The 22,310-nt window shown below is 42.8% G+C and overlaps 1 protein-coding gene across 2 annotated transcripts in view; it reads left to right on the top strand.

Annotated features, from left to right (window-relative positions):
* Galnt7 (polypeptide N-acetylgalactosaminyltransferase 7) overlaps nucleotides 1-22,310 on the top strand; it is a 127,518-nt gene that overhangs the window by 69,129 nt on the left and 36,079 nt on the right. For both annotated transcript variants that reach the window (XM_031339866.1, XM_031339867.1), the window contains exon 2: nucleotides 2,055-2,515. In XM_031339866.1, the coding sequence (XP_031195726.1) occupies nucleotides 2,055-2,515 (461 nt within the window). The remainder of the gene's footprint in view (nucleotides 1-2,054; nucleotides 2,516-22,310) is intronic.

The raw sequence follows: 22,310 nt of genomic DNA, 5'->3' as shown, positions 1-22,310 counted from the left end.
GGAGGGGAAACTGGGAATGGAGAAATTTACATGTAAGTAAAGAAAATATCTAAAAGAAAAAAAAAGAATATCTAGTAAGGGATCCTCTCTCTTCAGTTTGGACCCTTCCACCTACACAGATCTTTCCGTCAGAAATCCTCAGTGCCTTTGCTTCTGAAGTACAGTATGTTAACCTTTTGCCAAGCCCCTGTCATTCTTTCTCACAGAGCGATGCTTCTCAACATGAGCACCATCCCAGGGGACCTTGAGAATACCAAAGTGCCCTGCTCTTGGACACTGTGATTTAACTGGTCTGGGCATATGGAATTTGGAAAGCCCTCCAGTTGTAATATGTAATATGTAGCAAGCCACACTTTGATGCTCACCCCTCTGTTGCAGAGTTAGTTATATTTAGGGTGCACTTTTCTTATGACCATAAGAAAATATGTTAATCATGTTAATCCCGAGGGACCCTCCAGTCCTTTGGGAACCTTTATGGTATGATGACCATCTAGTTATTTACTTCTCATTTTAAGTTCATATATACAAAAAGGAATGGGTTTCACTGTGGCATTTTTGTGTATCTATATGCTAGTGTAAGATGAATTATATTTTGCTTTCATTTGTTCATACATGTCTCAGGAGAAATTCATAATCAATTGGTAGCTACAATTGCCTCGACAGAAGGAAAAGCAGGAAATGGTGCTTTTTATTGTGTGCCTATTGGATCTGTAGCTTATTAACTATTGTAATATTCCTGAAATAAACTGATCACTATTTTTAAAAAAAAAAAAATTGGTTTTGAATTCTCTAAAGTTAACCCTGAGTCATCCGATTGCCATCTGAAGTAATTTGCTACAAAAAATTCTATCTCTAATGAATTATAAGTAATTTAGTAGCCTAGACACCAATGTTGTACCTAGAGCTCTCATGTGTTCCTTAAAATGAAGTTTTGAACTTTAATTCTCAAGGTCATTCAATTTAAAATCTCTCCTAGGATGGTGGTAGTTCTGTTGACCTGTAATTGAAGTGTAATTGAAGTGTGGGGTGACCTGGCATATGAGTCGGCCGACTTTGCAGTTCTTAGGGAGCCTTGTGTCCTCCTGCCCAGCTGGGCTGGCTCTGTACCTCCTGTGCCCAATTACCAGCTTACACTCTCCTTTTAAGCTAATAGTTCTCAGGCTTAGGTGCATATTACAACCTGGGGTGCTTTCAAAACTCCACATGCCCAGACCAATTAAACCCCAGTGCCCAAGAGCAGGGCACTTTAGTCTTCTTCAAGGTCGATGGTGCTCATGTTGAGAAATTGCGCTTTGTGAAAAAAGAATGGCAGGGCTTAGCAAAAGGTTAACATACTGTACCTCAGAAGCAAAGGCACTGAGGATTTCTGACGGAAAGATCTGTGTAGGTGGAAGGGTCCAAACTGAAGAGAGAGCATCCCTTACCAGATATTCTTACATGCAGGGTCTTCACTGTATTAGCACAAATGTGGCAGAACCAAGCACAGAGAGTAGTTTAAAGGGCCATGCTGGCTTGGTTACAGTTATCTGAGTTTTGTTTGTGTTTGTAGTTACTCAGCCAAACTCTCACTGAGTAGAACACCCTGCATTGGGACCAAATGCATAACTCTACCTTGTTCCTCTGCCGTTTGGGGCACAGAGCCAGCTGGCTGATGGGTGACATCCATCTGATATCACTGCTACCATATGGCCCAATTGCTAACAAAAGGTTCAATTTGTCATATACCAGCTAGCTGAAAAACACGGCTGTAGCCTAAGACCAATTAAGTGTCTGTCTCAACCACTGAGAAGTCTTTTAGAAAGAGTTAAGTTTGTAAAGAGACAAGTAAAAATGTGTGTGCATCTGAATAGCTTGTTTGGTCATGCTTCCATTCCGATCTGAATGACGTCTTCCAGGGCAACATCCTGATTAATAGCGTCCTGCTTGCGGTTCCCAGTTTAGAATGTTTTATTATTTCCTCAGCCTTTTCTTGAACATGAAAATTTGTATCATGAACTCTGCTGTGGTTGCTGTGCCTTCATGTACTCATTGTATATCCCCTCCCTTTTATATAGGAAGACAGAGATGTCAATAACCCTTTGCCTAACCGAGGAGGCAATGGACTAGCTCCTGGGGATGACAGATTCAAACCTGTGGTACCATGGCCTCATGTTGAAGGAGTAGAAGTGGACTTAGAGTCTATTAGAAGAAAAAACAAGGCCAAAAATGAACAGGAGCGCCATGCTGGAGGAAATAACCAAAAAGACATAATGCAGAGGCAGTACCTTACATTTAAGCCTCAGACATTCACCTACCGTGATCCTGTGCTACGCCCAGGGGTCCTCGGTAACTTTGAACCCAAAGAACCTGAGCCTCACGGAGTGGTTGGTGGCCCTGGAGAGAAAGCCAAGCCATTGGTTCTGGGACCAGAATACAAACAAGCAGTTCAAGCCAGCATTAAGGAGTTTGGATTTAACATGGTGGCAAGTGACATGATCTCACTGGACCGCAGCGTCAATGACTTACGCCAAGAAGAGTAAGCACAACCCTCTTCTTTTTAAACTTGGGGCAACTACTGTTTTTATAGATATGTAGTTTTAGGGAGGTGGCTAGGAATGGAGGAGCTATCTGTGCTGCTCGCTGTTGCAGTAAAATAAAAGGACCTGTGTTCAGCAACATAGTCATCATATTGAAGATATGGTGCATTAATTCCTGGGGTCTGATACATCAGTGCTAGAAAGAGTGTGGTCCCCAGACTGGCATCAGTCTATGAGTATTGTTTCCAGTCCACAATATTAAATACCAGAATGAAAATGAACTATGTCACTAAATAATTTGTATATTGACTGGCAGGCATTTATTTAATAGCCAAACTTCCTTACTGTGTGTTTTCATTCTGGAACAAGAAAGTTCCTCATCTTGTGGAACAGTAGCAAATACTGATGCTGCTAAGGACATTTCATGTCCTTAACTAGATTTATGTTTCTGGTGACTTCTCCCCTCCAATCTGAAACAGAAATCGAAATAGCTGAGTATATGCAAAAGGGGTACTCAGAAAAACTGTGGCTTAGACTTTTAAATTCTTTTCCCGTGTTATGATTTTTAAGTGACGGATTTTTGGCTCTTAGCTTTTGATAGACAGTGATTATCGAGTGACTTCAATGCTTTCTCTTCCAGCTTATTCAATAATTGGCTCCACTACTGTGGGATCTAAGTAGCTTTCATGCATGTGAATACAGATTGAATTGGCGATGTCTAGCAAACTCTTAAAAGGTATTCCTGATGTGCTGTTACTGTAATTTTTATTTTAAAAGGTTAACACAGCAGGTGCACACACCACCATATCCGCCCACAAACACATGTTCAGACCAGCATTCTTTATGGCTGTGCGGTAAGATTCCCAACACGGTGCATTCCTTGGAGTTTGACATTCATACACTTGCTGTTTAGACTGACAAGTGATGAATGAAATATGAAAAAGATATGGACATTGGGGACTAGTACCACAATGGTGAGAGACAGCCATTTTAATACAGAGAAGGGTTAGCATCTCATAGGGCTATGAAGGAAAAAAAAAACTTAAAACAATTTGTTCCTTCTGGAGACTTAGTCATAAGATTGCCAGATTTAACAACTCAAAATATAATATACTCCATTTAAGTTTTAATTTCAGATAAATAATTAAGAACTTTGGGATAAATTGTTGTCAAACACTCATGGACATATCGTAAGATATGTGTGTTTATTATGTATGTGTGTGCTTATTGGAAGTCCAAATTTAGCTGAGCATCCCATCTGTTGTCTGGCAATGTTCCCAGTCAGGTATGAAGATGGCTGTTCCAGAGGTTGGACCTGCCATGTAAATGCACACTCATCTGTGGACTCCTGCACACATACAGCATTCTGTGTGTTCTTGTGCTTCAGTAGAGGAGGAAGGGTGGGGCATAGGGGTAGGGGCTGCCTATTATTTGTTGATTTTGTCCTGCGTGCCAGGACTTCCTAGTATTCTGGAATTGCTATATAGTTCTCCCAACAGACTTTTGAAAGAGTTCTGTGTACACAGAGCCCCAGGTTCAGAATCACAGCTTCCTTGTATAAACCCAACAAAGTGGCTAAGGTAAGATTCACCAGTAGGCATTTCGTATGTGAAAGTATGAACTGTGTATTTTTTAAATATGTTGTTTACAGTGCAAATATGGTTAATTTCTAATATAAAAGTATGGTAAGGAAATCATATCAGACACAGTTCATAGAAGAAAGGCCTCTGTTCTCACCACCAAAGACAAGTCTGGTCAGTTTCTGAACTATTTTTTACATCGCCACCACCACCATCTCTGTCCATCAACCATGTCTCTCCTGAAATCTTGCAAATGCTCCCCAACTGCTCTGTCTGTTTCTGTTGCTTTCTTTTACTCACAGAGCAACCAGTGAAATCCTTTAGAAATCCAAATAAGGTTATTCTTTGTCTTTCCATTGTACTTGAAATAAGCTCAGGCTTCTAAGAGGCAGCAGCCCTTGCTCTGTGAGCCTACCCGGCTACCCTCCTCTTGCTCCCATGCTCCTCACCCACAGAGCCTACCTGTGCTGGTGTCTGTCAAGACAATATACTTTCCTTCCACTTGCCTCCTCCCTTTCAATGATGTCAGGATCCTTCCCATCTTTTATATGCACTCAGTTGGCCCTCTCGACCCTTGGCGTCTAGCTGGTAATGCCAACTTCTATTCCGTTCCTTCTCTGGGGCCACCTTGCTTACAGTACTCATCAAATCTCAAAGTTAGATGCTGGCTAATTTAGCTACTAGCTCTCTTTCTCACCAAATGATAAACTGAGGTTGAGAACTGTCTGTTTTATTCACTAGGTGCTTCTAGGTCAACAGTACCAAGCTGGTAAATACCTCTTGAGAGAACGGATAGAAGGATGGATGGATAGATGGATGGATGGATAGGTAAAGTCTGTCAGTGTTCTGTTCTTGGCTTCATTATCAGACGAGATCTTTGATCTGCCATTTACCGTCTCTAACTTTAACAATAAGTTTGACGGCATTGGTCTATCAGAAGCATTGGAATTTAATGGCATAGTAAACCAAAGGTCTTTTCCTACAGTCCTGTTGATTAAAACCTTAGGTACCATCGGCTCATTTGACTGCTGGGGAGCTTTGCCAGTACCTCATCCTCACATTCTAATATACTCAGTTACTGTTTATCCTCAGTATTCTCCATCACTCTCTGAGAGACCTTAATGTCATTACTACCTGATCTACCCATCTTCCGTCTCTCTCTACAGTGTCCCTTCCTACCCCACCACATGCTTTCCATGGTCATTGTTCCCCGTATTCTGTTCTCTTGCACACTTGCAACAGGACCTAGAAGTCAGATGTGGTTTCTTTTCATGCATTATTCCTATTAAGTGTGGCCATCAGCCATCAAATAAAACACTGCACTCTATCTGTAAGTTTGCTCCTGAACCTTTCCTAGAATTTTTAAAATTAATGATACTCCCTTCTTAGAAACCCTATGTTAAGAAACTTAATATAATTGCCATCTGAAGCATCTTAACTGAATGCAATTCATTTTTAAGACTGGATTCCTTTTCACACTTAAGAAAATAAAAAGAATGAGGTCAGAGCAGGGGGATAGTTTTGCAGGGACCAGAGTTCAGATCCCTAACAGTGTAAAGCCAGGCAGGTGTGGTAGCCTGCCTGGAGTCTGCGCAGGCAGAGGGCGAAGAGGGTAAGCCAGGTAACTAGCCAGGCTAGAACTGGCAAGCTCTGGCTGTAGCAAGAGAGATGTTGCTTTAACAGACAATTGAAAAGCAATTGGAGAAGACACTTAGTGGAGAATCCTAGCTTCCACATATACAAATGTTCACAGACAAGTGAACACCACACACATGCAACAACAAAAAAGAAAAAAGAAAAGAAAGAAAGAAAGAAAGAAAGAAAATAACAGGCTTTATTCCTCTTTGAACACTTACAATTCAGTCTAAAGTAATAAATAACTTGGCTTATTTATGTCAGAAGGTCAACAATCTTAAGAGCTTTCTCTAAACTAAAATTAAAAAAAATAAATAAATAAATCCCCTGGCTTCACCTATGATCTAGCCCCTATTAGTACTTTTATGCATTTATTGACAGCCAGCATGTTAATAGCATGCACATTGCACACACCACCCTCGTGCACACCCCTCATGGAAAATGTGCTTCTTGAGCCCATCAGAGACTCTGGGTGTGGCTGGCACTCTGCAGCTGTACCCTTGCCGCCTGCAAAGCATAGCAACCTGCTTAAGGTTGTTGGTCCAGCTGTGACATCTAACACTGTGGTTAACTGGCTCATTCTTGTAGCTGTTCCAGAGTCATCTCTAATGAATGTTCTGTACCACAGCTGCCAGCATGACTCATGGATGTAATCTCTTTGAATTGCATTCATTGGGTGAGTAACTTGCTGGCTGTTGACAGCTTATTAAGAAGCTAACAGTATTTTGAGTGAACTGGGGCCTCCATCTTTTTTGGAAGACTTGAGCCAAGAATGACGACCCTCTTGCCTTCGTATTTTTAGCAATAAAGTATCATTTGTTGTAATTCAACAGGTCTTAACTGATATATCCAGTTATCCTGCCAGGGGACCTAACAATGGGGAAATATAGTCTCTGTCCCCAAGAACCTCACCATCTACCCTCAGGGAGAAAGGAAAGAATGTTATAATATAAGCTAGAGAGAGATGTCGGAAATGTGTGAGCAAAGATGGGGTTCAGAATAGTAAGTGCTCACACGGGGAGGGGTAGTCAGTAAAAGATTTAGGGAGAGGAACTGGGGAAGAAGGGATAGAATGTTCCTTGAAAAAGGGTACAGTACAAATGATTGGGTAGATTCAATTGAATCAGAAAGTATATAAAAAACAAAGCCAAAACAAAGCTGGTACCATAGGTCGGGCATTGGCAATCCATAATGCCATTCACAAAGTTTATCCTTGGTAGTCAGAAGGCAGATGGAAAGAACTTTAGGGCTGCTAGACCTAGGATGGATCGGGGGTGGTGGGGGTGGTAGGCGTGTGATAACTGGCTAGGGGGTTAGTGGTAGTAGAGTAGTGACTCCAGGAGAGGTTATAGATACAGAGACAGACAGACAGACAGACAGACAGACAGACACAGAGAGAGAGAGAGAGAGAGAGAGAGAGAGAGAGAGAGAGAGAGAAAGGGAGGAAGGGAGGGAGAGAGGGAGAGAGGGAGAGACTGACTCCGAAAGAAGAGAAGACTCACTAGGACCTGGCAAGTGAAGGAACAGAAGGAAGAATCAAAGATAAAGTCATGGCTTTCAAGCCGTAACATAAGGAAACTGTGCCAGGTAGAGAATCCACCTATTGGACAGAACAGGTCTTTCTTCCCAACATTTATTCGCCTGAACTAGTATCCTCCCTGGCTTTAGTGAACCTGGGCCGAGCAAGTTAGCTAGAGGAACCAGCTCAGTGAAGAAGTAGAGAACTCTATCTATGGTTATGATAAACTGTCTTCTAGTGAAGTTTGGGATTTTCCTTCCATTCCTGTGAACTGCTGTCGACATGGGAAAAGAATTCTGTCCTTTTTCTCCTCAAGAAGGCAGACACAGTCAAAGTGTAGAATCCAAGCTGGTTTTGTTTCAAATAAATGAATTAAATATTTTGACTGGAGAAAATCCATCTACTTCTACTGTTTCACCTTGCCTCCCACTTACACGCCTTTCAGTTTATAAAGCTAGCTTAGTTGCATTTGTAAAGGGTAACAATAGATGTAAAGTACTTTGAAAACTCTTAAGAAAGAGCTACGGAGATGGTAATATGATTATTAATTATGCCCTAAAGCTTATCTGTGGAACGTAGAAGTACTTTAAGAATATTTACAAATATACCCATTTGTACATTTGACTATACTTAAAATACTTAAAATTATACCCATACCTTAGACACAAAAATTCTTTGTCTTACAGGGTTTCAAAAATAAATATTAATGTTTTAAAATTTTATATTTAATTTTATACTTAATTCTAATTTTATATTTGAGGTGAACTGTGACCAAGAGATTTTTCTCATTCTCTCTCCACTTTAAAGGTTCTCCTTGATTTCTACTGGGTTTTCTAGAATAGAATAATATAATTTGTGCAATGCTTAGTAATTTTTAAATCTCAATTAATTAAAATTGCTCTACCTTTCTTTTTGACGTTTAGAGGCAGGACCTCGTGTAGCCGGACCCCTGCATCTGTTGCGCAGGGTTGCTGGAGGGCGCTAGCGTGTCCAGCCTTGTGATGTTCTTTTTTAATTTCAGTTTCTATTTAGCATGACTCAGCAGTTTAGAGCAAATGAAAACTTTGGAGCCACTCATAAGAAGTGAAAACATATTTGGGGTAATATCTGACACATATACATACCTATGGATGGATGGAACATGTACAGAAATGCACATTTCAGTACTTTACCCCAGTTTCTATAATGAGAAGATATGATGGGTCTGTATGAACAGCCCAGTTACACCAAGAACCATCTTTAAGCTGCAACCCTTTCATCTAAGAAATGCCAAAACATGTCTCATTTGCAAAGTTTAGCTTCTCAGTTGATCTGATGTATAAGCAAGCACATTTGAAAGTGGTTTCCAGGTGAGCGCTTGTGGCTATTTCTCTTCTTTGAATCCAAAACGGTACTTTCTAACTAGCTTGAAAATTTTCACTCCTGGAAACTTCTCGTGCGTTTAGGGATTTTTTCCAGATTCACTTTAAAAATAAGTTCTGCTCTGAATCTCTGCTTCCTCTTTCTCCAGTAAACATGCACATAAAAAGAGGTGTGCAGGGACACACCCCCCCTTGGGAATGATGGGATGGCAGATCTGGCTAACAGCAGGAAGGGGGTTAGAAATCAAAGGGGTGACTAGTATCAGCCTTCTTTCCACATCACAGACGGAGGCTGCAGAGACTGGGAACTGTGCTGCTGTGTTCTTCTGATCTGCCACCTCAGCAGAGCACACATAATCTCAAATCCCCTTGCCCTCTCTTGGCACTCCTTCCCTGACACCTGGTGGTGGGGGAGATCCCTCCCTAAAGTAGGAGCATCTTTAACTCTAGTCCCAGAAGATCCAACATCTTCTTTTGGTTTCCATGGGCACTATGTGAATGTGGTACACAGACAGACCTGCAGGTAAAAACACATACAGTTCAACATTTTTTTAGATCTTTGAAAAAAAAATATGTGCAGTAGCATTTATAGGTATCTTTAACCATCCCACTTCAGTGACAAAATCTCAGGTAAAACACTGGCTTTGTTTTTTCTTGTCAAACTAAGTTTCCTGCTCTGGAGAGACAGAGGGTAAAGTGCTCGCACCCATGTAAATGCTAGATATGATGGCACATGTCTGTCACTCTAGTGCTGGGGTCTGAGGAAAACAGGCAGACCCCAGGAGCTTGTTGCCTAGTAAGGGAGCTATGGGTTCACTATGAGAGCCTGTTTAAGGGGAAAAGCAATGGGTGGAGACATCTGATGCTGACCTCTGTCCTCCATAGGCACGTGTAGGTACTTACCCGACGCATACCTTTGCACAACACACACAAATTTGGAAAGAAAACCAAGCCTGCTTCCTTCCTGTCTGAAATACCAGCAGGGATGCCTAGGGATGCTTTTTGGACTTTCTCTTTCTAGTATGTCTCAGACTGTGAGGCTGTTAGTCTCTGCAAAGTGATTAGCCTTTGCTGTCTGCTAAAAGGTCAGTTCCTCAGGAAAGAGAACCACTTCCAATAGATCCAGGCCGTCTTAGCCGTGGCAACTGCTGCCGCGTGGAGGCTCAGGGCACATAGCAGGGTATAGGCCTGTCCTCTGGGGCTTAGTATGGCTCCTCTGGGAACTCAGTGGCTGAGGCTGCGAGCAACAGCCAGAACCATTAGACACAGCCTGCTTATCAGTGTGCCATTCTTTACTGTGCGTTGCTCCTGTGTGTCTGGTAAATAGGGAAGTGGCATTGAGTCACTGTGGAGGACCTTGGCCATTCAGGGGGTTCCCCCTGAGCGCTAGATACTGTTTGGTGGTGATCAGGGGCAGGCCCCTCATAGTTTAAGAGGTGAACATAGTTTATCTGTGAAAACCTTAAAGAAAAGGTCTTTCTTTTTTGTGCTGCTGCCTTGTGGCTTCAAAACCTACCAAATTTGGCAGGATGATGAGCTGTCTGGGGAAACTACAAGAGCATTGGGGAAGGCTAAAAAGGAATTGACAGATAAGCAGTGCCGTCCTTGGACTGGACTTTTAATGTTCCTTAAATGTCCTGTGCTGAAACCTAATATCTCCCCAGGTCTACAGAGGGAGAACACAAGCCTGTGGGTTTTAAGACTGCAGAGGATGGACTGTGGTAAGAGGCAGAAACATCTGGGGTCTGTTCTTTGGCTTCTGCTTTCCTTCAGGATTGGATCCCACAGTTGCAAAACAGGTTTTATGTCCTCCAGTCCTGCCCTTCCTGATTCCTGAAGCCCTGAGTTTGGAGTCATCTGATTTCTTCTCTTCTGTTTTTTCTTGTTTTAGGAAAAGCTTCCCAGGAATATGTGCGTAGCCTTTTATCACAAGTACTTGGTTCTAAAGAACAGTCAAAGCCAAACCAGTGAGTGGAGGGCCCTCGTATGGTATGGGCACAACCATGAGAAAGGGAGGCGTTTTCCACATTGAAAATCGGTCACTTTTGTGGAACTGGCCGTCTGTCACACATAAGAAAAGGGACGATCCCTCCCTCTGCACTTATTCTAGACACACAGCTTGCATTCTGCAAAACAAGAGTCTCTCAGTGAGCAGGTGCTGTCCTTCGGCCTCGAACTCAAGAGACACTCAGGGCAGTAGACGGGGAGGCTGTAAAACTCTTTGAAGATATCCAAGGAGTTTTCACCTGTGTGTTTGCTGCTGCCGCTGCTGTGTGGGCGTGGGTGATGTTGTTGTTCAAGATCAGGTTGTCAAAGCGGTTGAATCAGGTTAAAGACAATTAGGATCCTTTCCCCATCTCAGTGGGTAGGCTGACATCCCCAGGAGCGAAGGCAAGCTGTGGGATAGACTGGAGGCAGCTTCTGCAGCGTTTTGTCTTCAGTGGGGCCTGTGGAAGTAGTGGTATGGTAGTTTAGTTACATGCAGTGCGTTTATCCCAAGTGCGCCTTGAATAAGTTAATTATCTTTGCTCACTGGGAACTAAATATGTGAAAGGTGCATCAGCAGGATTGTTGTTTTGTCATTCCTGCAATATATAAAGTAAACGTGTTAAGAAGTTTAAAAAAAAAAAACAATTTAACCTAGAAGCCAAGCTAATTACACAAGTTCCAGCCGTATAAATGACATAGTCTAATTACATTCAGCCATGCCTTTTCGTGCCTTGTGGGAAAATGCCCCACAGCTATTTCCTCTTCACTAAATCCTGTGGGAGATCACATCTTCAAAATATAGCTAACATGCAGGAGGAAAATCACATAAAAAAAAAAAACCAGTAATTTATTTTACAGTGAGCACTGTCCTTTTAATCAAAGGGGGAAAATCTGCACTTTGTGCAGAATCGAAAGTCCCAGTGCGCAAATCAAAAACTAGGATAAAGGGCTCTGGAGAAAGATTTGAGACTTGAAACTCCACGTTTGGAAGGCCCTGGAGATGCACAACTGCAGCTGTAAAGGGACAGGCTGAGTCCCTGCTGCACAGGGAAGAGCAGCCTGGGAGAGCTCGTCTTCCTGTGAGGCACGAGCGCCCCCCAGAGCCTGCGCCTCTGAACTGCAGGCCCTCAGCCACCTCCAAGGAAGTGCTTTTCTGGGTTTTGTTGTTTATTTGTTTGTTTCTGAGTGAAAATGAGCTTGGGAGAGGGGTGGACCACAAGAAAGTTGCTGAAAGCTTTTGGTTGAAGGCTGTGAGGCGCAATGATTAAGGAAAGAGCCAATAGATATTTGAAAACTAGATTAATTTTAATCAGTTCCTCTACGCATTCATTACTAAAAAATAGAATTTGCCTTTCATTGCAAATTTCTGAACATCAGAAAATTTAATCATGTACTAGAATTATTCCAATCTAGACAAACTACCCAGAAATTCTACTTATAACGTATCATTTTTGAGATAGGGTCTATCCTTGTTGCCCCATGTAGCTTCTAACTTTGAATCCTCCTGCCTCAGCCTCTTTTAATTTTTGGATAAAGAGCTTGGACTTCTGTTATAAAGATGCTGGAGTCTTTGCAGAGAGAGGTAACTGACCTGATGCTGTGAAATCCTGTCTCTGCACTAATGACATAGGAGGAGTGGATAAAGTAACAATACCTGGTGGCTCGCATTGATATTCTTAGGCAGAAAGGGTGTTAAGTGGCATATTGAAACTATTGCCATTGTCATAAGAATTAAATTAAATTCACGAAGGCAGCCTTGGTTCAAGCTCAGGGATTCAAGCCTCAACCTTTTATTGGCTGGGTACTTTCTCAAAATAGTTAATATTTTGTAGTGATTGCTTTTGGAATTCAGGAACTTAACAAAAGTTACCCATAGTTCCTGAAGTCTAGAGACAATAGTAGGAAAAATAGCAATGTCATATAGGTATTTATAGGATGTAAACTTTTTATGAGACATTATTGTAATGACTTAATTCTAAAGTTTTAATTCATGGGCTTGGGGCCCTATATAGTTTAATCCGTACAAGGCTCCCCCCTTTTAGCAAATTAGTGATATGAAAGAGGTTTTAGTTAATTCTAGAGCCAGATTTTCAACAGAGAAAACATAACTGGCTGGCTAGCGTTCTGATCTCAAAGAGGAAGCATTTGTCTCGCAGTTCTGAAGTAGTAAAGTAGGGACTGTGATCCCAGACAAAGTGTAAGATAAAGCTGGTCCTACAGGATGGGGAAATCTCTCCTAGTCCCTCCCCTATTCTTAGGTGTCCATCATAGAGTAAGGTGTCGAGGTGCCACGATTTGTGGCATTGTGGGTCAGGTTTGCTAATGTTTTTCCCCAGTGCTTGTCTCTGAACCTGTCTCCTTATTTGTAAAAAGAACTTGTAAGCATAGTCTACATACGTTTCACCGCAGGATCATTCCTCTCCATAAAGGTCTTTTTACACAACTCTGGACTTTCATTCTTTTCCTCTTCCCGTAACCCTTGCTCCTCAAAGTGTATAGAAATCACTGCCCTAAATGATCTCCCACAAATCTCCCCTGTATCAAAATCACCTTGACTTCCTGTCTTCCGCCGGTTCTCTAGGTTCTGAAGCAGCTGGCGCTCAGCTGGGATGGCTCAAGATCACGCCACTGTCTTCTTAGTGCTGGCTTCCTCCTGTGTTCTCAAAGGTCTCGGGCCCAGGCAGTAGAAGGCCCCTGGGCCCCTGCCAGACATCACAGCTCTTTTTGGAAAGTAGCTGCAGCTGCAGCCTCCACTAAGTAGGCTAGGCAGCAGGGTGCAGAGACCTGCAACCCTGTTCTTTCCAGCACATTAGCAATTTGTGGTTGTTTCAAAGAACTTGCACTCCGTGCCTGGCCACTCAGCACTGGGTCCAGCCTGGCAGAGAAAGCCTCAGTCTGGCGTCAAGAGAGACCAGGCTTACCCTTCTTTAGTTTCCCCAAAATAGGCAAGGGAACAGGATGGATTAGCTAAGGAGATAAACAGTCACCCAGTCTGTATTGCCAAGTTCAGCTGTGCTCCGGTTTCCAGGAGACAGCCCTGTTAGGAAGATGTCTCCTGTTAAGCCCTATATACACCAGCTCCCAGGATGGAGAAAGACCCCTTGGCTCTGCGAGGGAAGAAGTAAACGATTACCTACGCTTTGTCCATGTCTAGCAGCAGCCACTGACTGGTGAACATGCCTTTTTACTGTGCATCTATACATCGCTGACTTCTAGGGCATCAGAGCTAATTCTGCGTGTGAGAGGTCACTTATTACTTATGCTTCCTAGTGTTTAAGCCTCATCCGTCTTCCCTACGTGGTACCTGCCAGAGACGAGGTTTGCCTAACAAACTCTGAGCGGCAAATACAACAGTTATTTATAACGGTGACAGTGGCGTAAGACTGATTTCTCTCCATCTCTGCCTCTATCTCTTTTCTCCTCTCAAGCAGTATGATATGGCCTTCAGTTCATTCCATTTCTGGGGTTTTTCTGTTTATTTATTTAGTGGTGGTTTTTTGGTTTTTGGTTTTTTTTGGCGGTTGGTTTGTTGGTTTGTCTTGGTTTGGTTTTTTGAGAGAAGGTTTCTCTATGTGACTGTCCTGGAATTCACTCTGTAGATCAGGCTGGCCTCAAGCTGAGATTCACCTGCCTTTGCCTCTCTAGTGCTGGACTTTAAGGCATGTGCCCCTGCTGCCCAGAGAAATTTCTTCTTCCTCTATGATTCCACCTTTTTGCTTTCATCTGGCTTCTCATCGCATAATACTGATGAGACTCAGTAGGCACTGCGCAGAAGATTCAAAGTCATAGAATAGCTTTTAGTGGAAATGGATTGGGCACTCATTCATTGCTCATAGAATCTTCCTCATAACATAGATTCATAGAAGTTTAAAGGTTAAGGTGGCCCGGAAATCTCTCCATGTTCTTCGCTCATTTTGAGCACAGAGAATCTCCAAGTGACCACCAAAGTTTAGGTGGCTGCCTGGAGAGAATCCAGATTTCCTAGGATCTTTCACTACATCAGCCACCCCTCCCCCACACAACAAAGAAAAGATGATGCGAGTCTGGTTGAGAGCAGTTTTATGTGTGGTATTTGTGACACGTTCACAAAGCATCTTTAGTGTAACAGACTACTTAAGGGGAGGATAGGGAGCATGAAGGAACAGCAAAAAGGGGAGTCAATGACAATGGCAGTAGGAGGCGCCTGGGTAAAAGCACTTCCCACCAAGCCTGATGACTCCTGTGTCATCCCTGGGACCCACACCCACACAGTGGAGGGAAAGAACCAACTCCCACAAGTCATTCTCTAACCACACATGCACTTGCTTAACCACCTCCCCCAACCACCCGCGACACACACACACATACACACACACACACAAAATACAAAAGTAAAATAAATGCAATAATAGTGTTTTAAAAACATTAGGAGATTATGTATTAGAGATGCCATGAGACCCATTGCTTTTTAGGCTGATGTAAGAAAGAAGTTTAGGGCTTTAAAAAAAAAAAGAAACATAAAAGCAGAGGAAGTATGATATCAATCCCAATCTGACTCTTAAAAGTGAGCATTAAAAAAAAAAAAACCAGCTGACCAGGAGTGGTGGTACACACCTTTAATCCCAGCGTTCAAGAGGAAGAGGCAGGCGAATCTCTCTGTGAGTTCAAGGCCAGTCTGGTCTACAGTTATAGTTCCAAGACACCCAGAGCTGCAGAGGGAAGCACTTGTCTTGAAAAAAAATCCCAGTCATATGTTTAAAGACATCCACTTCAGCCTAATTTGAAGTACTGAAATTAAGAAGAGAACAGAAAGGTATTCCAGGAGCGGAGGGCCGGAGCTCAGGACCTGACTTAATCGTCTTGCCATTCCCGTCTTCTAGATCCCAGACTCTTAGCTGTGGGTCACATACAGGTCATGTAACTAAATGTAGAACTTGTGAAGAATTTGCCAGTAACCCCCCCCAAAAAGAGTTCTGAACATGCAGCAACCAAAAATTAATTTTAAATCAGTCAGTGAATAATGAGGCTGAAGTGTTTCAGGCAGGCGACGTTCTCCCGTTTTGTATTGCACAACTTCACTGCAGGCTTGGTTCTGGACACACAGTATGTACACGCTGCATCATATATCTTGCAGTGTAGAGCCCACGGAGGCTGCTTGGGACAGCTCAGCTCTGGTCGGACACTGTGATGGACGATGACAATATAGAAGATGCTTCCTTCATAGAAACACAAAAGTTTAGCGGCAGAAAACAAAGACCCTGCCATTCCTCATTTCCATTGCCATTCCTCAATGTGCGAGCATCAAATTACTGAACCTTTGGGTGGATTTTATCCAAATGTTTGATTTTTTTTTTTAATTCTGTCTTGTGCTGAGAGAGTGTCTGCGTGGAGACCTAAACTGAGTTCCCAGAAACAGGAAAGAGAAACGTGCTGTTTGCGTTTGAGCTGCTCATGAGTTTCATAAGAAAAAGAAATTCAGTAGATTTCTGTTTGGGGAGTAGGATAGAATTTCCAACAGATTCTGAACTGTCGCCCACGGGCTTCTACCCTTCGGTACTGTGTGTTTCTATTGAACAATGTTCTCAGTCTTGGTGCCTGTAAAATCAATGGAATAGGTGTGGAGCCATGTGCCTCTCACGCCAGAACTGGGGAGGCAGAGGCGGGGTACATTCTTGGGAATAAAGAAAGCTACATAGCGACAGCCTGTGCTGCAGAACAGAACAGAACAGAACAGACTCTTACAGCAGCCTTTGCCACAGAAAGCCATCGCAGCAAGCCTGAGAGCGGGGAGCTTGGGATTCTCATGCTGGAGACTCCCATGAAGAGCTGAAGGGAGCAGTTAGCATGACCAGCTCCACATTTAGAGATCTTTGGTTTCCTCTTCTAGCAAATGTGGCTCAGAAAACTTGGCTCCTAAAGTTCCAGTGAGGAACAAATGTAATACAGAGCTTACATGGCTCTCACAGCAGGTAACAGGTCCCACTGCTTAGGGCGGGATGGTTGCGGGCCATCATCTTCTTCCCCCTCTGTGGCAGAGCAGGGGTTCTTGCTTGTGGTGAGCTCCCTCCTCGTCGCTGTGTCCTGGTGTGTGTTACCCTCATCTTCACCGTTCATCCTACCATCCTCCACAGAGGAGGAGTGCTGAAGACCAAGAGCAACAGAGTCCTTCACACCAACAGAGGATAACGAAAGGCTTGCTTTCCTGCCTTCCAGAGATCCATCTCTAACGTGCGTCAAAAGGAGTGAGGAAAAATGCATCATGGGTGCAGGGTTTGGTATTTCAGTAACAATGAAGGAACAGGTCATAGAAAGAGCACCTCTGTCATTTCTAAAAATCTAACTCTATAATCTAGGTCCTATAATTCTTCTGACTACGAATCTGTAGGCTAGCCTAGCATCTCATCAAGAGAGCTCATTGTCCTTGCCAGGGTACGTTGTCATGAAACAGGCTAATTTCTCTCTGTCTGCCTCTTGGTTACTGCTGTTGCTAAGTGGCAAGGCCGTACTCTCCGTTTCTTGCTGTTCCTTTGGCAGCTTCAGCTTCCCCAGAATTTTTATGTTATGCTCTTCAATATTTTACTGAGCGTGTTTGACTCGCCCTGACTTCTTTTAAGTGAGTCTATTGATTTAAGTTCTATTCTCTGGCACAGTATTGTTTTTGCCGGGGCCTACAGTTAATTTTAATTGAAAAGGTGTTTAATTTTAATTGAAAAGGTTTAATTCCATCTCAGTCTTTTACATCTTGCATACAGAAGCATTTGCCTATGCAGTTAGAAATCCATCAACCCAGCACATTTCCCCTTATAAGGAGCAGTCCGAGAGTAGTGAATTGCATAGGTGACCCCAACTCCAATTCCTCCTTCAGTGTAATAGGAGTGGAACCCATTGCCTGTGTACACTAAGTGCGAGGCCCCACCTCCCAATACATGGTTTTACTAAGTTGCCCAAACTGGCCTCCATCTCACTCTGAAGCCAAGTCTTAGATATATTCTCCTCCTGCCTCAGCCTCCCTAGTATCTGGGATTGTGAGCCTGTGCCACCCAGTTTGGTTTTATAGCTGACTTTTTCAGTAGCTACCTTCATTGATGAAATGTAATTTCTGTGCCTCTGTGTTTTGACATATCGTCAGTGATCACAGATCTGCTCTGTGGTGACTGAATACTGTCATCCAACCCTGATCTATCGTTCCAAGGGGAAAATACAGGATTAGGCTTTGCAAGCCCTTGGTCACATTTTCCAGTATTTAATTTTATTTTATGTATGTAGCTGCTTTAAAACATCACCACACACACACACATACACACACACACGCACACACACACACACACACACACACACACACACTCCTTCTTTGTATACTTCTGAGTATTTGATGGAAACCGTGGCTATGGGGCCCGTAACTCATGCCTACACAAAGCTTATGGAACAGGGTTTATCCATAAGGCACAGCATGGTATCTTTGTGCTTAGAAATGCTTGATAGCATTTCGGTATTACACTTGGAGCCATTTTAAACAACAGAATCCTCAACAAAGAAGTATAAAAAGGGGAACAGTATGGCAGTAAATATAGTCTGCAGCAAAGATACGTTTTCTGTCCAAAAACTGAAACAAGAGCATTATCTTGTCTGCCTATCAGGCAGCTCTGGGCTCCATCATCTGTGTGGACAAAGACCCACTAGTAGGGCATTTTTATATCTTTAATATTTTAAATACTTTACTTGTTAATTTATGCCAAAATAAAATCTGACAATGGCTTATAGAAATGCCAAGAACAAGAAAAAAAAGCATAGAATATTAAATGTTTCCATACAAAGAACAGAAATAAATTGGCCTATTTTAGTGGTAGTAGTAGTAGTAGTAGTAGTAGTAGTAGTAGTAGTAGTAGTAGTGAAATACAGGCAGTATGCCTGTATTTCATCTTTTTCCCCCCTCTGTCTCACCCACCCTTCCTCATTATCCTCCATCGCCTTTTACAGATGTCTCACTGCTAACGTGGACTTGGGAAGGAAGCTGGAGGCTTGCCAGCTGTGCTCCCCAGGAGCTTCTGCCATAGGGGCAGAGTCGATGGAACACAGGCAGCTTTCTGCTCTGTTTGGAATATTTATTAGATTTTGTGCTGCAGTGGTCTCTGTTGGTTAGCCTACCTACCCAGAGTTCCGGAGGTGCTGAGGATGGTAAATGCAGAGGTACTCTCAGGTACTGAGTGCATCAGCTTTTCTCTACGGCATCTGCTCTGTTGAGTCTGTTTGGTTATCTTGTTAACTGGCCTTGATCGTTATCTGGCATCTTTGTAGTTTTAGATTGTATCTCCCCTCCTGCTCAGGAGAAATGAGAAATTTCCACGTAGCACATAAACAAAAGAATATTGTACCTGTTTGTCACTTCGGTCTTGGCCTCAAAGAAATGTCCCACAAAGTCCAGCTGGTCCTGAAGTCTGGTCCTAGGGATGCAGGCAAAGATTTGAAAGTCTTATGGCTTGTGTCATATGGATAACTTCATTCTTGGGGTAATAACAATTAGTTCTTAGTAGGGCAAATGTGGCTGTGTGTGTGTGTGTTGTTTTAACCTACGACAACAATAAGCCTTACACGTATCTGTGCTCCTAGAAGAAAGACTCAACAGACAAACATAAACTCCAGAAAATGGTGCATTCGATATCTAAAGGTCTCGACCAAATCGCCCGTCGTTCTTAAGTTCCTGAGATTGAAAAAACAAAAAGCCAGATTGTGTGTTACAGTGTTTAGGAAAAGTCTCACTTAGGAGACCTGGTGTTTAACACTGTGACTGATGTCTTCAGTACTGGGGAAGCCTCTAACTTCATCTTCTTTCATGAAGGTTTTAGTGTAAATTAAGAGCACAGAGAGCAGCACTGTGACTCTCTCCCCAGTGGTCCTCAGTGCCTGCCACAGACAAGGTGGCCTTTGACGGCTTGAATATGAGAAAAGCGTTCAGGCAACAGGGCACTGAGAAGTCAGTTAGATGCGCTGTCATGAATGCGGTCCCTTTCATTACCACAACATGGTGTCTACTTATAGCCATTTAAAGGAACCCCAAATGTCCTTACCTGTGACATATACATACCTGAGCCCATCCCAATTTCTTCGAGAATATCTAGGATTTCTGAGGCATATGCACAAGGTATAATTTTCCCACCGCAATAAGTACTTTATTTCTACAATGGCGATAATTAAATACAATTGCTTGATAATATTTGGAACATTATACCGGAATGCAAGTGCTGGCTTTCCAGCTTGGGTTTAGAGGGAGCAAAAGTTGGGACTGACCCTAGGAAATCATCTGTTCCAGCAGAGGTCTTCTGTCTTTGCTGCCCCTCTGTTCAAGAGCGCATTTGTCTTTTCTCTCACTGTCCTGATGCTTGGGGAAGCAGCCTTCTGGGTGGTTCTGTCCTGTATACTGCATCTGTCACCTTAGTGCAGCTGTCTGCAAGAGCTGCAAATAGGAGGACTTAGACAGACAGACAGTTTGGATAATAAAAGGAAAAGAAAAACAGGCAAAAACAAAGGGTAGAGGAACCCTATGCAGATTTTGCAAATCTTTGAGCAAATCCCCTATTAAAATGAGAATAGGTATACATGAGTTAATTTTGTAACGTGCCAACCCTTAGAAAGGATATATACGTGTGTCCAGCCTAGCCTCCTGCAGAGTTAAGAGAGCAGTCCGCTCTGGTGAGGTTTAAACACTGGTACTCATTCTTGGGAAAGGCTTAGTCTGATATAACAGCATTTGTGAGAATTGAGGCTTTAGAGGGTTACTGAACTTCTTAGGGAGTTACTGAATATGAAGCTGCCAAACTGATGTTCTCTTCACTTGTAGCTGTTCTTTCTGGTGATTTCCTTTTTAAAAACTTTGAAAAATAGAAATTTGCATATGTTTAATAGATAATGTTTTTAAAAATTCTCCTGTAACCCTACAACCCCACTAGTTGCCTTTGTTTGTTTGGTTGATTGTGGATTTGGGGGGACAGTGTTTTGTGTAACCAAGACTGGCCTCCAACTCCCTTCATCCTGGAAGATGACTTGGAACTCTTTAATTCTCCTGTGTCTACCTCCCAAGTGCTGGGATTACAGGTGAACGCCACAACGACCACTTCCAGGTCCTTTCTGTTTTTTAAATAATGAAGTTAGATGACAACTATTAATTCATAAATAAATTACAGGACACATTTATGGGTCTTTAAATGTTCGTTTTGGTTTGTTTCCAGAAGCACTATTTTCTTATCTGTGTCCTCTCTCTGAATGGCCATAATTCATTTTTCTGGCCCTTTATTTTGGGACATTCGGAGCCATTCCTAGTTCCTCACTGTTGCAGAAACGCTGCAATGAATTCGCCAGGGACTCAGTCTTTGTGTGCATCACTAGCTATCTCACTAGCAGGACAGATTTCTTTTTTGTGGGGGAGGGGTGTTTCGAGACAGGGTTTCTCTGTGTAGCCCTGGCTATCCTGGAACTCACTCTGTAGACCAGGCTGGCCTCGAACTCAGAAATCTGCCTGCCTCTGCCTCCCAAGTGCTGGGATTAAAGGTGTGCACCACCACAGATTTCTGACTGAGTGTCTAGGCAGAAGAACTGATGGCCTTGCCTTTCCTCGATAGTATTGTTCAACTCTGGAGCCTGCCTCCCCCAACCCCTCTCTCTCTACTGCTGTCCATCACTCCATCATGTCCAGCTTACATGTTGCATCACCATCATACAGAATGGACTTATCTCAACTTCTCCCTTATTCCTTCCTTTTTGATAACAACCTCCTTTACATATTGGCTCATCCATAGTTCTACACAAAATTCTTTGAGGACTTTGAATAGAAGGTGAAAGTCCATGACCCATTGTTCCAAGTGGCAGTGGCCCTCGTGAGATGTTGAAATGTGTTAAGTCCTTGGGTTCCCTGTGAGGTTTTCAGTAAACTAGAATGTTTTCCAAAATCTTGGGTTTGAGCCTTCCTGGTATCTGCCTCCTTCAGGATGAGAGTTTACTTACCTCTCAGTTCATAGAACCTGAGACCATGCATGGAATGAATACTTGATGTCTAGCATCAACTCAGTCTTAATGTTGGTTTCAGAGATCATTCTGTAAAATTACTGCACCAATGTACAAGAAAAGGAAAGATAGGAAGTAGAGAGTACCACAGTGGAGTGTTTACCTACCACACCACAAGCCCTGGGTCAATCCCTAGCACCACCCTGGTGTGGTAAGACAAGCCTGTCATCTCAGCAGTGGAAGCAGTTAGATCAGAAGTTCAAGGGCAACCAGGTCTTGGGGTGAACTGGAGCGTGGGGGGGCGGAGAGTAAAGACTCTCTTAATGCAAGAGAAGAGGTACACTCATGATTTCTTGAAATTGTTTTATTAGTTTTTTTCTCCTTTCATATTTACTGTCTCGTGAACATCAGTAACATTACATGTTAAATGAACTACCTGGATCCTAATGCTTTCAATGACATAAATCACTAGACATGGTTAATGTCGTTATTAACTGCAGAAGCTGCCTGGCCTGTGAGTTAATAAACACTGGCCGTTGTAAATTATGGACTCTTCTCAGCATCTGTAACCCAAATTCTACAGTAGAGTCTTGATGCCGTGCATCCTTCATTTTGCAGTAGAGAATGAATCATGATGTAAGAATCCATAGCTAGGCATTGCAGAGCCTGCAATATCTAACGATTCTGTTGGGAGAGTACCCAGTAACACCAACCTGAAGTTACCATGCTACCTTGT

The sequence above is a fragment of the Mastomys coucha genome, unplaced genomic scaffold (genome assembly GCF_008632895.1).
Source record: "Mastomys coucha isolate ucsf_1 unplaced genomic scaffold, UCSF_Mcou_1 pScaffold22, whole genome shotgun sequence".
NCBI lineage: Eukaryota > Metazoa > Chordata > Mammalia > Rodentia > Muridae > Mastomys > Mastomys coucha.
Note: the sequence above shows the minus strand (reverse complement) of the source record. Positions and strands in the feature narration are given on the sequence as shown.